Source organism: Chelonia mydas, chromosome 2, assembly GCF_015237465.2.
Source record: "Chelonia mydas isolate rCheMyd1 chromosome 2, rCheMyd1.pri.v2, whole genome shotgun sequence".
NCBI lineage: Eukaryota > Metazoa > Chordata > Testudines > Cheloniidae > Chelonia > Chelonia mydas.
This window is the reverse complement of record NC_057850.1, coordinates 82,630,814-82,647,172: the sequence shown is the minus strand read 5'-3', so window position 1 is coordinate 82,647,172 and position 16,359 is coordinate 82,630,814. Positions and strand designations below refer to the sequence as shown.

Below are 16,359 nucleotides of genomic sequence, written 5' to 3'. Positions count from 1 at the left end.
AATATTTTTCAACATGTCATCACAAATATTTCAAAATACTTACCAGGCAGTAATCTTATTTTGAAGATCTGTGAGTCTTCTTTCAAACCAGGAAGAATAACCTTCAGACTGAAATTCTATTGAAAAGAACATTGTAAGGATTAATGCTGAACAAATGCAGATTCTAAATTTGTTTACATAAATTCTCATATCCTACAAAAACATATTTTGGACTTTCATGAATATTTTTGTGAAATTCCAGAGGCTTACACAATTTTTCTGTATTAAGTTGCAAAGTAGGTTTTCAGTTTTCTGACGTTATTGCCTCCAGAGATCTCTATTCTTGTTGCTGCATATCAACCCACATGAACCCAGACCCTTTAAAAGCAGTTAACATAACTTGTGGTTGCCTGCCTAGATGCATGTATGAATGGACACAAAAAAACAGCTTTTAAAAAAAGTTAGTGTGGGGGGGGGGGGGTGTTAAAGAAGAGATATGCAGACCTTGTCTATCGCTCTCTATCTGCCTGAAACAAGACAACAAGAAGGGAGGGAGAGTGAATACCAGTCTGGACAGGTAATAAAAATGGAGGCAATTCTAGTTATATAATTATCTGTAAGCGTTGATTTGAAGATATATCACTAATCATCACTAAGCCCAGGCTCCCAGTTCAAGACCTCCCATAAGCCCAAACCTCTAGGAATTAAATCCAACGGGGAGCATTGCAGTCCCTGAGTGCCTCATATTTTGTAGCTACTTGAAAATGTTTATGTGTATACAATTTGCAAGAGTATGTAATAAAAGAGTTACAAAACAAACTCTGAGTAGACATAGTTGCAAGTGGTTGATTGCATTTATCTTTCTTCCACCCCAGAGATGCTAAATCTGGGAAACTAAAGCTCCAAAAATGGCTCATGAAAATAAATGCAAACAATACTGCAAAAGGCAGAAAAAATAGATATCCATTTTAAAGGATTTAGAAAAGTCGACCTTTAAACAGATGTCATGACGCAATGTTAACTGTAAAAAAAAAAAACAACAAGGAGTGCTTGTGGCACCTTAGAGACTAACAAATGTATTTGGGCATAAGCTTTCGTGGGCTAGAACCCACTTCATCGGAAGCATGGAGTGAAAATACAGGAGCAGGTATAAATACATGAAAGGATGGGGGATTGCTTTACCAAGTGTGAGATCAGTCTAACAAAATAAATCAAACAACAGCAGGATACCAAGGGAGGAAAAATAACTTTTGAAGTGGTAAGAGTGGCCCATTACAGACAGTTGACAAGAAGGTGTGAGTAACAGTCAGGAGAAATTAGCATTGGGGAAATTAAGTTTAGGTTTTGTAATGACCCAACCACTCCCAGTCTCTATTCCGGCCTAATCTATAATAGCGCTTCTGTGCCATTATAATTACAAGGTAGGGTCACAGAATTATAGAAGAGTGGGGCTGGAAGGGACCTCAAGAAGTCATCAAGTCCAGCCCCCTGCACTGAGACAGAACCAAGTAAATCAAGACCATCCCTGACAGGTGTTTGTCTAACATGATTTAAAAAACCCTCTAATGATGAAGATACCACAACCTCCCTTGGAAACCTATTCCAGAGCTTAACTAACCTTACAGTCAGTAAGTTTTTCTGAATATCTAACCTGTAGCTCCCTTGCTAGAGATTAAGTCCATGACTTCTTTTTCCTACCTTCAATGGACACAGAGAACAATTTATCACCATCCTTTTTATAACAGACTTTCACATATTTGAGGACTTATCAGGTGTCCATTCAGTCTTCTTTTCTCAAGAATAAACATGCCCAGTTTTTTAACCTTTCCTCATGGGTTTCTAAACCTTTATAATATTTTGTTCTTCTCTGCAATCTCTCCAATCTTTCCTAAAGTGTGGTGCCAAGAACTGGACATAGTATTCCAGCTGAGGCCTCGCTAGTCCAGTACAGAGCAGGAGAACTATCTCCTGTGTCTAACGGCTACTAATATGCCTCAGAAAGATATTAGCCTTTTTTGCATCAGCATTACACTGACTCATTCAATCTGCGATCAACTATAGCCCCTAGATCATTTCCAGCGTACCCCACCCCAACTAGTTAGTCCCCATTTTGTATGTGTGCATTTGATTTTTTTCTTCCTAACCAAAATACTTTGTTCTTATCTTTATTGATTTTTATCTTGTTGATTTCATACTAATTCTCCAATTTCTCAAGGTCTTTTTCAATTCTAATTCTAATTCCAAAAAGCTTGCAAACCCTCCCAGCTTGGTGTCATCTGCAAACTAAACTAAACTAAACCTTACTTTTATATATATATATATATATATATATATATAAAATCACACCTACTGATATGTCATCCACTAGGCCAGTAACCCTGTCAAAGGAAATTAGGTTGGTATGGCATGATTTGTTCTTGACAAATCCATGCTGTCTCTTCCTTATCACCCTATTACCCTTTAGGTACTTACAAATTGATTGTTTAATAATTTGTTCCACTATCTTTTCAGATATTGAAGATAAGCTGATCGGGCTAAATCCCTGGGTCCTCTTTGCTCCTCTTTTTCAAGATAGGTACTATATTTGCCCTTTTCCAGTTCTCTGGGATCTCACCCGTCCTCCATTTTGTGTCTGAGCCTTTCTGATTTTGTCCCTACTTGTTTGTGCTATTCTTTTATACTTCTCCTTAGCAATTGATTCATGTTTCCACTTTTTGTAGTACTCCTTTTTGATTTTCAGGTCATCAAAGACCTCCTGATGGAGCCTCTTACTATTCTTCCGATCTTTACTTCACATCGGGATAGTTTGCAGTTGTGCCTTTAAATATGGTCTCCTTGAGAAACTGTCACTTCTCCTGAACGTCTTTATCCCTTAGATTTTCTTCCCATAGAATCCTGCCTACCGGTTCTCTGAGTTTGTTAAAGTGTGCGTTTTTGAAGCCCATTGTGCTTATTTTGCTGCTCTTACTCTTCCTTTGCTTAGAATCATTAAATCTATCACTTCATGATCACTCTCACTCAATTGCCTTCCACTTTCAGATTCATAACCAATTCCTGCCCATTGGTCAGACTCAAGTCTAAAATGGCTTTCCCCCTGGTTACTTCCTCCACTTTCTGAAACAAAAAGTTGTCCCCAACACATTTCAAGAACTTACTGGATACTTGTTTAGCCCTATTACTTTTCTACCAGATGCTTGGGCAGTTAAAGTCCCCCATTACTATCAGGTTTTTGTGTTTTGGATATTTCTCATATTTGTTCTAGAAATGCCTCATCCATTTCATTCTCCTGACTCGGTGGTCTATAGTAGACACCTACCATGACATCACCCCTATTTTTTCCTCTATCTTTACCAGGAGAGTTTTAACTGCTCTGCCTCTAACCTCCTTCTGGACCTCAGACGGACTTTCTTTCATGCCTGAATTCTTCTCAGACCCCTCCCTCTCTCTTACCTTTCACCTATCTTTTTCCTTTTGCCTTCATGCATGCTCTTACATCCGCTTTAGTGTTTTGAAAATAATCTTCACCTATTCCCACCTGCCTTTTTATCTACCTTCAGCACCTACCCTCCTCTGTTTATTCAGAATCTTAGAATGTGCTGTCTTTTTGCACTGCTCCCTCTCCTTCACATGGCTCCTTGATCCCCTACAATCTGACTTTGTCCCTCTCCATTCCACCAAAACCACTCTGAACTATGTCACTAATTGCCTCCCAGCTAAACCAAAATACTGATTCTTCTTCTTTATTGTGATACTGTCCGACACTTGCTACACTGATCCACAATCTTCTTTCTACTATTTTCCCATTACTATTATCTAGGTTTTTCCCCACCTCGCAGGCTCACTCCTTCAGCATTTCCTCATCCTCCTTCTCAACCACACCTGTGTCTTTTCCTTGGTTCCCTCCTCCTTTTCCACTCTAGAGAGAATGAGATCTCAGAGAGTAACTATTGCCAGAGTTCTCTCTCTACTCCCAACTTCCTCCTCTCCCATTCAGTATCCTTTCTGGCTACCTCTCCGAAGTATCCTGATTGTTTTGCTATCATCTCAAACTATTTTGAAGAAAGTGAATAGTTTTCTTCCTAACGTTCTTTGCTTCCTGGCTCCTGCTTTTTTCTTTTTTAATCACCACTGTCAACTACACTATCCAACTTATCTCTTAGATTCATTACTGTAATGTAATCTTTTTAACTCTTCTGACTCCTTCTTTCCCCCTCCATCCAGTCCTCTGTTAGGTACTGTCACCACTTCTGATATAACCATAAAACATCCTTTCTTCATCTGCATAGTTAAAATGTCCCCTCTTAGTCTTCTCTTTTCCAGACTGAAAAGTTTGGATTTGTTTAATCTTCCCTCATGGATCATGTTTTCTAGACACTTAATCAAATTTGTCACTTCTCTGGACTTTCTCCAATTTGTCCACATCTTTCCTGAAATGTGGCACCCAGAACTGGACACAATACTCCAGTTGAGGCCTAATCAGCGAGGAGCAGAGCAGAAGAATTACTTTTTATGTCTTGTTTACAACACTCCTGCCAATACATCCCCGAATGATGTTCACTTTTTTTGCAACAGTGTTATACTGTTGACTCATATTTAGCTTCTGGTCCACTATGACTCCCCAGATCCCTTTCCGCAGTACTCCTTCCTAGGCAGTCATTTCCCATTTTGTATATGTGCAACTGATTGTTCCTTCAAAGGAGTACTTTGCATTTGTCCTTATTGAATTTCATCCTATATACTTCAGATCATTTCTCCAGTTTGTCCGGATCATTTTGAATTATAATCCTTTCCTCCAAAGCACTTGCAACCCCTCCCATCTTGGTATCATCTGCAAACTTTATAAGTGTACTCTCTATGCCATTATCTAAATCATTGGTGAAGATATAGAACAGAACCGGACCCAGAACTGATCCCTGGCTGCGATACCCCATTCGTAATGCCCTTGCAGCATGACTGTGAACCACTAATAACTACTCTCTGGGAACGGTTCTGTAACCAGTTATGCACCCAACTTATAATTACGCCATGGAGATTGCATTTCCTTAGTTTGTTTATGAGGTCATGCAAGACAGTATCCAAAGCTTTACTAAAGTCAAGATATACCACATCTACCACTTCCCCCCATCCACAAGGCTTGTTACCCTGTCAAAGAAAGCTATTAGGTTGGTTTGACACGATTTGTTCCTGACAAATCCATGCTGACTTTTACTTATCACCTCATTATCATCTAGATATTTGCAAATTGCTTACTTAATTATTTGCTCCATTATGTTTCCAGGTACAGAAGTTCAGCTGACTGGTTTGTAATTCCCCAGGTTGTCCTTATTTTCCTTTTTATAGATTGGCACTATATTTGCCCTTTTCCAGTCTTCTGGAATCGCTCCAGTCTTCCATGACTTTTCAAAGATAATCACTAATGGCTCAGATATCTCCTCAGTCAGCTCCTTGAGTATTCTAGGATGCATTTCATCAGGCCCTGGTGACTTGAAGATATCTAACTTGTCTAAGTAATTTGTAACTTGTCCTTTCCCTATTTTAGCCTCTGATCCTACCTCATTTTCACTGGCATTAACAATGTTAGATGTTCAATCACCACCAACCTTCTTGGTGAAAACCAAAACAAAGAAGTCATTGAGCACCTCTACCCTTTCCACATTTTCTATTTTTGTTTCCCACCCCTTATTGAGTAATGGGACTACTCTGTCCTTGGTCTTCCTCTTGCTTCTAATGTATTTGTAGAATGTTTTCGTTACCCTTTATGTCTCTAGCTAGTTTCATCTTGACTTGGGCCTTGGCCTTTCTAATTTTGTCCCTACATACTTGTAGTATTTGTTTACATTCATCCTTTTTAATTTCACCTACACCTCTACCCCAATATAATGCGGTCCGATATAACGACAATTTGGATATAACGCGGTAAAGCAGCGCTCCGGGGAGTGGGGCTGCTTTACCTCATTATATCCGAATTTGTGTTACCGCAAGTGGTTCCACTGCACCCCCCCGCTTACTTGCTGTGGACCCCCCACCCCAGCTTGCCTCCGCCTCCTCCCACGAGCACACCATAGCTTCGCTTCTCCTCCCTCTCAGGCTTGCCATGCCAATCAGCTGGCGCGGCAAGCCTGGGAGGAGGGAGAAGCGGAACTGCAGCGCACTCATGGGAGGAGGCAGAGCGCAGTGGGCTGGGGGCACAGAGGAACCTCTCCCCGCCCCAGCTCACCTCCACTCTGCCTCCACCTCCTCCCCTGAGCGCGCCACCGCCGCCCCACTTCTCCCCCCACCCTCTTCCTTCCAGGCTTCCCACACCAAACAGCTGATTGGCGTGGCAAGGGGCGGGGGAGAAGCGGAGCGGTAGCGGCGCGCGCAGGGGAGGAGGTGGAGGCAGAGCGGAGGTGAGCTGGGGCGGGAAGTGGTTCCTCTCCCTACCCCTATATAATGCGGTCTCACCTATAAGACAGTAAGATTTTTTGGCTCCCGAGGACCGCGTTATATCGGGGTAGAGGTGTAATTTCCACTTTTTATAGGACTCTTTTTTGATTTTTTACATTAATGAAGATCTCCTGGTTAAGCCAGTGTGGTCTCTTGCCATTCTTCCTATCTTTCCTACGCAGTGGGATAGTTTGCTCTTGTGCCCTTAATAATGTCTCTTTGAAAAACTGCCAACTGTCTTCAATTCTTTTTCCCCTTTGATTTGCTTCCCTTGCGATCTTACCTACCAACTCCCTGAGTTTGCTAAAGTCTGCCTTCTTGAAATCCATTGTTTTTATTGTGCTGTTCTCCCTCCTACCATTCCTTAGAATCATGAACTTTACCATTTCATGATCGCTTTCACCCATGCTGCCTTCCACTTTCAAATTCTCAACCAGTTCCTCCTTATTTGTCAAAATCAAATCTAGAACAGCCTCTCCGCTAGTAGCTTTCTCCACCTTCTGAAATAAAATTGTCTCCAATACAATATAAGAACTTATTGGATAATCTATGCCCGGCTGTGCTATTTTCCCAACAGATGTCTGAGTAGCTGAAGAAGTCCCCCATCACCACCAAGTCCCGTGCTTTGGATGATTTTGTTAGTTGTTTAAAAAAAGCCTCATCCACCTCTTCTTCCTGTTTAGGTGGTCTGTAGTAGACCCCTACAATGACATCAACCTTGTTTTTTTACCCCTTTTATCCTTACCCAGAGATTTTCAACGAGTCTGTCTCCTATTTTAATCTCAATCTCAGTCCAAGTGTATACATTTCTAATATATAAGGCAACATCTCCTCCTTTTTTTCCCTGCCTGTACTTCCTGAGCAAGCTGTACCCTTCTATACCAATATTTCAGTCATGCGTATTATCCCACCAAGTCTCTGTGATGCCAACTATGTCATAGTTGTGTTTATTTACTATAATTTTGAATTCTTACTGCTTATTCCCCATACTTTTAATCTGAACAGATAAAGACAACAGAACACTAGAATGCATTTTACATGTAAAGCAGTGAGCAGTTTTAATATACTGCCCAAATTTAAATGACTCAGCCTACCTTGCCCAGGTAATTGTTTACGTGGCCTTTAGCAGTGACACCCTTAATGACGCAATTTGTTCCTTTACTTATTTCTTCATACTGTAAAGTCAAACCACTACAAAAATAAATTAAAATTAATTTAAAGAAAAGCATTTTAATTCTCACCCAAAATATACACAAGATGTAAGAACGCTTAGAAGCAACAGGAAGCGAAAGTCAATTTATGTTAAAAATACCTAGTCCAACACCTTGTAAAATTAAAGAACAACAGTGTTTAAGAGAGTTACAAAAAAGGGAGAATAAAAATTTGATACGTTTCATTACCTGGCTTCAAGAATTGGCTTAATATCAGTTGCCAGATGTGTGGGATGACCAAATTCATCCTGCAAGTCCAAAGGAATATTAAAAGGTACTCCAACTCGAAATGGAGGATCCAAATGACCCACTGAAAATTTTTCTGGTTTCCCCTCTAAGAGAGAGAAAAAAGTTAATGTAGGTAATTTTATCTGTAACTATACATTATATTTCTTTTAACTAAGGCATCAGTACAGACACCTAAGCTCCCATCCTAATAGGCCAATTGATGGGGTAGGGGTAGGGGTTCCCATCCTAACAGGCAAGTAGACAATAAACTGAGATTTTTGGCAGCAGTGATAGATCAGAACCTCCCAGTCTCTCCTTCTTCGGTCTGTATGGATTTAGAAGTAACTGTTTAAAATGCAAACATATAGATGTAAGAACTTATATAAAACATGTCTGAAACTTCAAAGCACTGTGAAATGTCTCAACAAAATCCAAAGGGACAGTGGATAGCTTTGTAAAATTAAAGAGACTATTTATATATTCTTCTGATTTACATAAACGAAATTCAGTTTACATGCAAGGATAAACATTTTTGATACCCAGTTGTTCCCAGCTTGAGCCCCTTAATGCATCCTGATTTAAAAAAAAAAAATTCTGAGCACACCCATGCTTTGGAAATAAGCCCCCCCACCCCACCCCACGTTTTGAGAAAACATGCTTGAAAAAGTCAAAGCACCCAAAAATCACTGGCCACTTCTAAAAATCTCTGCCATGGACTCTACACAGTACAAACAGAGACCTCTAAATTGGAATCAAGTCTACTGGGGAGCTAACTATCTTAAAATAAATTGCTTTGCCCCGTCGAATTTTCAACAGAACCTTGGATAGAAGAGAAAATGGGAGAAAGGCATACAAGAGATCCCTGTCCCTTTAGAGGATGAGGGCTTCTCCCATGGAATATTTTCCCAGGCCAACCCTGGAGCAGTAACGAGGACATTCGGCCTCTCATCTGCACCCTGTACTGATAATGGTCTTGCCTGAAGGTAAGCTGTATGAATCTCCTGTGTGAAAATCGTACTGAAATGTGGAAGTAGACATCTTGAGGTTGAGGGCCAACAACTAATCTCCTGGCTCTATAGCTGGAATAATGGCTGCTAGCGTGACCATCTAGCACTTCTGTGCCGTCAAGCATTTGTTTAATGCTCTTAGATCTAGAATGGGCCTCCAACCTCCCTTCACCTTGGGGATCAGGAAATACCTGGAGTAAAATCCCTTGCCCCTGAGATGCACCAGGACCGGTTCTGTGGCCCCTAAGCATAACAGACAATCCATTTCGTGGCACAGTAGATCTTGTGACAAGGGTCCATGAAGAGGGATGGGGAAGGAGGGTGGGAATGGGTGCTGGACATATACTGAAAGGTGTAACCCTTTGAAATAATCTCCAAAATTCATCTGTCGGAGGTAATATTCTCCCAACTGCTGCATAAGAGGGCCAGGCAACTTTTGAAGGAGCATGTTTAGATGGTAGCTGATGCTGCAAGGTATAGTTGCTTGGGCCCTTGACCAACCCGTCAAAACAACTTACAAGAGACTGAGAGGTCACAGATTGGGTTACTGACTGCTTCTGTTTCTGAACACTGGATCTTTTACACTGCAGCTCATAATAGAGCTGAGATGGCAGGTATTGAGGAGGTCGTGACATGTGCTATGGCTGAGAGCTGTATCTTCTCTTCTGTCATGCAGAGTAGATTCTCAGGAGTGTAATATGGCCCAGGAATCCTTTAAGGTGTGGCGAGAAGAGCCCATCTTCTCAGTGAAGAGTTTGGGCCCTTCAAAGGGGAGATCTTCCACTGTCATCTGCAGCAATTTGGGCAACCTAGAAAGGTGTATCCAAGAAGCCCACCTCATTACCATGGCAGTGGAAACTGAGCAGGTGGCTGTATCGACTGCGCCCAGTGCCATCTCTAGCGCCATTCTAGCTACTAACTGACCATCTCTGACAATGGCCTGAAACTGCTCCTTTTGTGTTTCTGTTAAACATTCCACAAATGCATTGAATTTCTCATAATTAATACAATTATATTTGGGCATGACAGCTTGGTAGTTTGTGACTCTAAACTGCAATGTTGCCAACGAATATGCCTTCCTCCCAAAGAGATCTAGCCTTTTCCAATCTGGATCGTATGGGGTCAACTTGGAGTGATGCGGCTTGCCTCGTGCATTAACCACATCTAGAATCATGCTGGGTTGAAGACGCTGAAACAAGCAGTCTGTCCCTTTGGGAGGAATGTAGTATTTTTTTTTTTGTCAGCTCTCTTGCAGGTTAGTGCGATGGAGGCTGGTGAGTGCCAGATGACTTTGGCAGGATCTAGAATTGTCTCATTAATTAGGAGAGCAATTCTGGCAGAGGAGGAGGTGTGCAGAATATCCACTAGGTTGTGAGGTGTATCTGCCACCTCCTGTAGGGGAATCTGCAGCTCATCTACCACCCTCTTAATAAGGTCTTAGAAGTTCTTGAAATCACCAGCTACTGATGGGGGGCAGGGAGGAGGAGAGGAGAGGGACAAGGGATCACAGCCTCATCTGGTGAAGACAAGGAGAAGTTTGCGGGAGGGTGTTGGGACGGTGCCAAATTATTATAAATTGCTGTGATTGATATGAATGAATGTGGTGAACATGAGTTTGGTTTGGCTTGGTACATCTGAATTTACTAGAGGATTCTGGGAGCAGGATTCTTAGTATCAGGTAGTCGATATGGAGATTTACTGAGAGTGCTGAAATTGCACTTGAATGGTTAACTGAGACTCTATCCATGTGTGTGTTTCAACTTGGAACTTTGATCATATCAGTCAATGGCCAGCTCATGAAGTAAAGAGAAAACAAAAACATGCATTCAGTGAGCTTGGCACAAAATGACCTTTTTGGATGGCATTACACTGAGAGCTCATGTGAATGATTGATGAGAGGGTAAACATCAACTGATCTTTGGTCTCTGTTTTGCAGTCCCTTCTAAAAGATTAATTAGAAAAAACCAGTAATAGAACACCCACAGGGCATATTTCGAGGACATGTGACTCCTTTTATAACAGAGGGTATGAATGCTCAGAATATCATAAATTAGTTAGTTCCTCAATTAATATCTGAAGAGGTCCATGACGCTGTAAGACAGAGGGTCTCAGGGTAGCCAAAACCCTGCTACGAGGGACTTTTGTAGGACTTTTGAACCAGAGGTCCTCGGGGTAATCAAGCCCCTCTTCGGGGGACATTTGACAGACCAAGTACGAAGAGAAGAGAAGTCTCCATTTAGGATTGGTAGCTATACCTGCTTTGTTTGCCAATCAGAATACTGTGTAAGGCCAACATAGTTACTGAAGGTTTATGTTTGGGGAATTGAGGCTTATTAGGAAGACTTATTATGTAACCTTTTACTGCTTGTGCAATTCTTTCTCCAATAAACTGCTGTGTATTGAGCAAACTGAATCTGAATTTTGACTGGTACCGGTAACCATTTGCCCAGCTGTGGGCCATTAAAGATCTGTTTCAATCAGAGGGGTAGCTTTCCCTTCAAGCCTTTCCTCCTGTTCTTCAAAAGTTTCCTCCTCTGGTTCAAGGGCTCAAGAGAGTGAAGCTGTAGGAGACCGTCTGGCAGACTCTCTCTGAGAGACACTAGATGCCCACGAGGTGTGGGATCTGTACATCTCCCAAGGCTCCCAGTATGGCCAACGGGGAGGGAAAAGCCTGAGTGGTGAGGGTGCCAAGGAGCCCAGTACCATGACTGCAGGTCAGCATGATGGGGTGGAGGAGGTGCCCTGTACTGTGATGACAGGTCATAGTGAGAGGCCAGGGAAATGACATTCTTCTGCTCACTGTCACAGTTGTCACTGGGTAAGGGTAGCACTGACTGGGGTATTGGTAATACATGGCCCTGAGCCGAGGGTGATTCTGATTGCCATGATGTGCTCATTACCTGGGCCTTTGTACTGCGTTCTGATGATTGGGGTTCTTCTGCGACAGTCAGGGCTCTAGGGTACTCGAACTATTGCGATACTATTGGCTCACTCGGTACCACAGAGGAGCGTCAGTGGTAAGATGTAAGTACCAAGAGTAGTGTATGTGTGGAGCGCTCTATAGATGGGAGCTTTGCCGCACCCAGTACCAATACTGGGTTCCGCTCATTGGGAGGCAGTGCAATGTTTGTATTTCTCCTTAGGGGTGGTACAGTGCCTCAGAGCCTGAGCCCCTGGCATCTTTAGGCAGTGCAGCTGAGCTCAAAGGGGCGACACCCTGATGCTTCTGAGTACCACGCTTTGGAGCCACCAGCCTATTATTCTTTACAGTGCCCAGAAGTGTGCTAGGTACTTTGTTTTTCTGCAAAGACAAGGTCTCTGCCTCAGACAGTTTACAAACTGATTTTACATGTGATGTAGCAAGAGAATGACAAACCTAAAAAAGGACAGGGGAGTATAAAGGTTACCCTATCTCTACCTTGTTGACCTGATTACTTGCTGGAATTGTTTCTATTATATTCAGACTTAAAAACAAAACCTACTTGATCTTTTCCAAGAAAATTCTAGTTCGGAAAACTGCTAGTATTTTCACCCAACTTTGCTGTTTATCAGGAAGAATGCTAACTTACTGATTTCTTGGAAAGTCACATATCTAGCTGCTCCCCAAAGAGGGCAGAGCCATGAATTTTTGTTCAGATACCAACCAAGTCTCCTGCTCACTGTTTTTAATGCATACACCATTTTCTACCATATGCTAAAATAGAGATAGCAGCGTCTCCATCATTCAGGAAATCAACAGCATAAACAATTAAGTTAAGCAACTTTAAATTTTCTTTTTTCTTCTAGCTTGGGAATCCACAGCAGATATGTCACGATACATCCTTTTTGTGTCAAGTATCAGAGGGATAGCCGTGTTAGTCTGGATCTGTAAAAGTGGCAAAGAGTCCTGTGGCACCTTATAGACTAACAGACATATGGGAGCATAAGCTTTCGTGAGTGAATACCCACTTCGTCGGATGCATGTAGTGGAAATTTCCAGAGGAAGGTATAAATATGCAAGCAAGAATCAGGCTAGGGATAACGAGGTTAGTTCAATCAGGGAGGATGAGGCCCTCTTCTAGCAGTTGAGGTGTGAACACCAAGGGAGGAGAAACTGATTTTGTAGTTGGCTAGCCATTGACAGTCTTTGTTAATCCTGAGCTGATGGTGTCAAATTTGCAAATGAACTGAAGCTCAGCAGTTTCTCTTTGAAGTCTGGTTCTGAAGTTTTTTTGCTGCAGGATGGCTATCTTTAAATCTGCTATTGTGCGTCCAGGGAGATTGAAGTGTTCTCCTACAGGTTTTTGCATATTGCCATTCCTAATACCTGATTTGTGTCCATTTATCCTTTTATGTAGGGACTGTCCAGTTTGGCCGATGTACATAGCAGAGGGACATTGCTGGCACATGATGGCATAGATTACATTGGTGGACGTGCAGGTGAATGAACCGGTGATGGTGTGGCTGATCTGGTTAGGTCCTGTGATGGTGTCGCTGGTGTAGATATGTGGGCAGAGTTGGCATCGAGGTTTGTTGCATGGATTGGTTCCTGAGTTAGGGTTACTATGCTGTGGTGTGTCGTTGCTGGTGAGAATATGCTTCAGGTTGGCGGGTTGTCTGTGGACGAAGACTGCCCTGCCTCCCACGGAATGCTATCATTTTTCTTTTTAAGGGGGTCTTTAAGGTATAGGTTTACTTCCAAAAGAATGGAACACTTTTTTTTTTTTTTTAAACAGTAAAATCTATTATAGGAAAACACTTCCTGTAGTTGGAGGATATCCTGAGGGATCCCACATAGGTTGAAAAGTTACTTGGGAAGGGAATGTTTTGAATTCAGGGTTTTTTGCCTGCTTTAAAGTTCTTTCTTTGCTCTGACGAATAGGAATAACTTTGTCCTGTATTTTCTTTAGGGAAAAGTGATTCTGTTTTTTCCTTGGATTTTGAGGAAGGGCTCTTGGATCTTGGCAAACTCCAGACAGATGCTTAAATAACTAATTTACACAAATAATGCCCAACATTTCTTGTGAATCCTCTTCTTCCTGAAAGGAAAATACTTCTGCCTTCCTAAAAGATACTACAGGAGAAGGAATATAATCATACATAGTGAGGTCAGACTAGATGATCTGGTGGTCCCTTCTGGACTTAAACTCTATGACTTAAAACCCTTCAGTCACTTGTTTGCTTTGAGGGGCTATAGTCATCTGGAGAGATTATGAGAGGCCCATGAAAACAGAAATTTTTTCTTGATCTCCTAGAAACAGAGATCGCCTAGGATTTCTATCTTTTCCCCCCTGAGGTAAAGTCATTTTTTAAGCCCAAAACATTTACATTTGTAGTATTCTGCCGTGATTTTCTCTGGATTGTGAACTGCTGACAAATGCAATAACTAGGAAGGATGCTGGTAATAAGCTGTGTCTTAGAACCTGAGAATATGAGCTGCAAAGCAGGAAAGAAAGACCCTACCACTTCCCAAATAAAACACATTTTGTCCACTAGATGTAGACACCTTGCTTGCTTACTTACTATAAGGTAGACCAGTAACAAAAAACAACAACAAAAAAAAGAGACTGGGCAGTTACCACTACAAAATCTCGGGTCATGGATTGGACTGTTTGGCTGACTACTGCAATCAGGCAGGGAGCCTGTGTATCTGAGTTAAAGTCCCAATTAAAGAGAAATGTCAATCCTATAATTAAGGTGCACAAAAATACAAAATATAGCAAGTAGTATAAACTCCTAGATTCCTAAACATATAAAGAATACAAATAATACTATGCAGCAAATTAAAGCATCATTGTAGTCATTAAAGGCAATATGTTATGACAAGACGTCAAGGTATGAGTAGTATATAGTTTTCCATATACACAACTACTCAAGAAGGATAAATAAAGGCTGCTCAATGGCATGGAATTAAATTGCTTCAGAAAAAGGCTGCAAAACAATTTTCAAATACTAGTTAAAAGTTCACAGCTTCATTTGACATCAGAAAAGAAAACTAAACTGGCAGCTTTGAAGTAGTTCCATTTCTCTTATCGTCTCATTGAAAAGCCAGTAACATTGTGGCTGAAGTACATGATACAACTACAGCAGAAACGTGCTCCACATTGTCACTAAAATCAGAATCAGCTAACTCACTTTGAAACACATGACCCACCATATACTGGTTTTAGAGCAAATATAGATGTATCAGAGTATACTGAAGGGACAAATAATGAATTACTTAACATCAAGTGTAGTGGAAAATGCTGTTTTCTTTCTGGTAGTATATTTTCCTATATTCAAAGGCAACTGTATCTTCCAACTGGTTATACAAAGTTATCTATATTCTGAATACGTACTGATGTATTTGATGTTCTGTAAGATTTTTCTTGTAATATAACAAAAATATAGATGAATGAGACTGTAATACACCTTGAAATATTTTAGGTTGTATGAACTCATATTTGGATTCATTAGTCAATTTCTGTATCATATATACTTTTTTTTCAAATGTATTGTAAAGTCAGCCAATTTTTCCAAGTTTCATAAAAGAGTAGGATTAGTCAGCGAGATGAAATTATGAAAAAGTTCCCAAATCTAGTCGAGTGAGTACCCTACATTCAAATCTACTAAGGAGAGAAATTCTGTTTTTTCTTTTATAAACATTTTAGGGAAGTTCAGTTCAAGGGTAGCTTTTAGCTTATATCAAAATCCTACTTTTTTTTGTAAGGTTGACTAAGACACAAAGCAATCATCTGATCTGCCATAGATGGTGGATCGGCAAGCATCAGGCTCTTTCCTGCTCTAACCACTTGATACCTCGGCTAGATTCACAAAGGAACTTAGGCATGGTGAGGCAGAGCATTACCACACCTAACTTTTAGGCACCTAGAAAATCACTGGGATTCACAAAGCCTGAGTTTGGTATTTGGCTTCCTATATAATGAATGGGGAGAGATAGGCACCTCAGAATGGGATTCACAAAAGCCAGCATGCTAGGCCGCTCCCCCTTAAACTAGCCAATGGGAGATGCCAAAAGAGGGTGTATGTGAAACCTTGCCCCGCCTCAGAGATTGGAGCCCAAGTCTGGGCTCCAGAGAGGCACCTCCTTCTGCAGAGAATTCTCAAATGCAAACCTTCTCTTGGCATTAGTTACCTATGGCTTTGTGGCAAGAAGCCAGGGGGCATAGGAGGAACCACCCTCATAACTTTTAGCCCAACGGTTGGGTTACTTTCATGGGATGTGGGAGACCCAGGTTCAAGTCCCCCCTCCACCTGAGAGGGAGAAGGCATTTGAACAGAGATCTTCCACCCCTGAGGTGAGTGTCCTAGCCACTGTGCTATGGGATATTCTGATGTGGAGCTCCCTCAATCTCTTCTGTTGAAGCTGTTCCACTGTGAATAAATAATGAAAGAGTCACTGGGCTAGAGCTAGAGGAGGGAGAGAAAGTGAGCAAGCAAGCATGAAAATGACTCTATAGCCTGGTGGTTAGAGCACTCACTTGGGAGGTGGGAGACCCAGGATCCAGTCCCGCTGCTCAAATCACTCA

At 41.5% G+C, this 16,359-nt stretch overlaps 1 protein-coding gene across 3 annotated transcripts in view; it reads right to left on the bottom strand.

Annotated features, from left to right (window-relative positions):
- Window positions 1-16,359, bottom strand: part of SMCHD1 (structural maintenance of chromosomes flexible hinge domain containing 1) — a 167,624-nt gene that overhangs the window by 92,823 nt on the left and 58,442 nt on the right. For all 3 annotated transcript variants that reach the window (XM_037892791.2, XM_043538793.1, XM_037892794.2), the window contains 3 exons: window positions 7,806-7,950; window positions 7,500-7,596; window positions 44-116 (listed from right to left, as the gene is read on the bottom strand). In XM_037892791.2, the coding sequence (XP_037748719.1) occupies window positions 44-116; window positions 7,500-7,596; window positions 7,806-7,950 (315 nt within the window). The remainder of the gene's footprint in view (window positions 1-43; window positions 117-7,499; window positions 7,597-7,805; window positions 7,951-16,359) is intronic.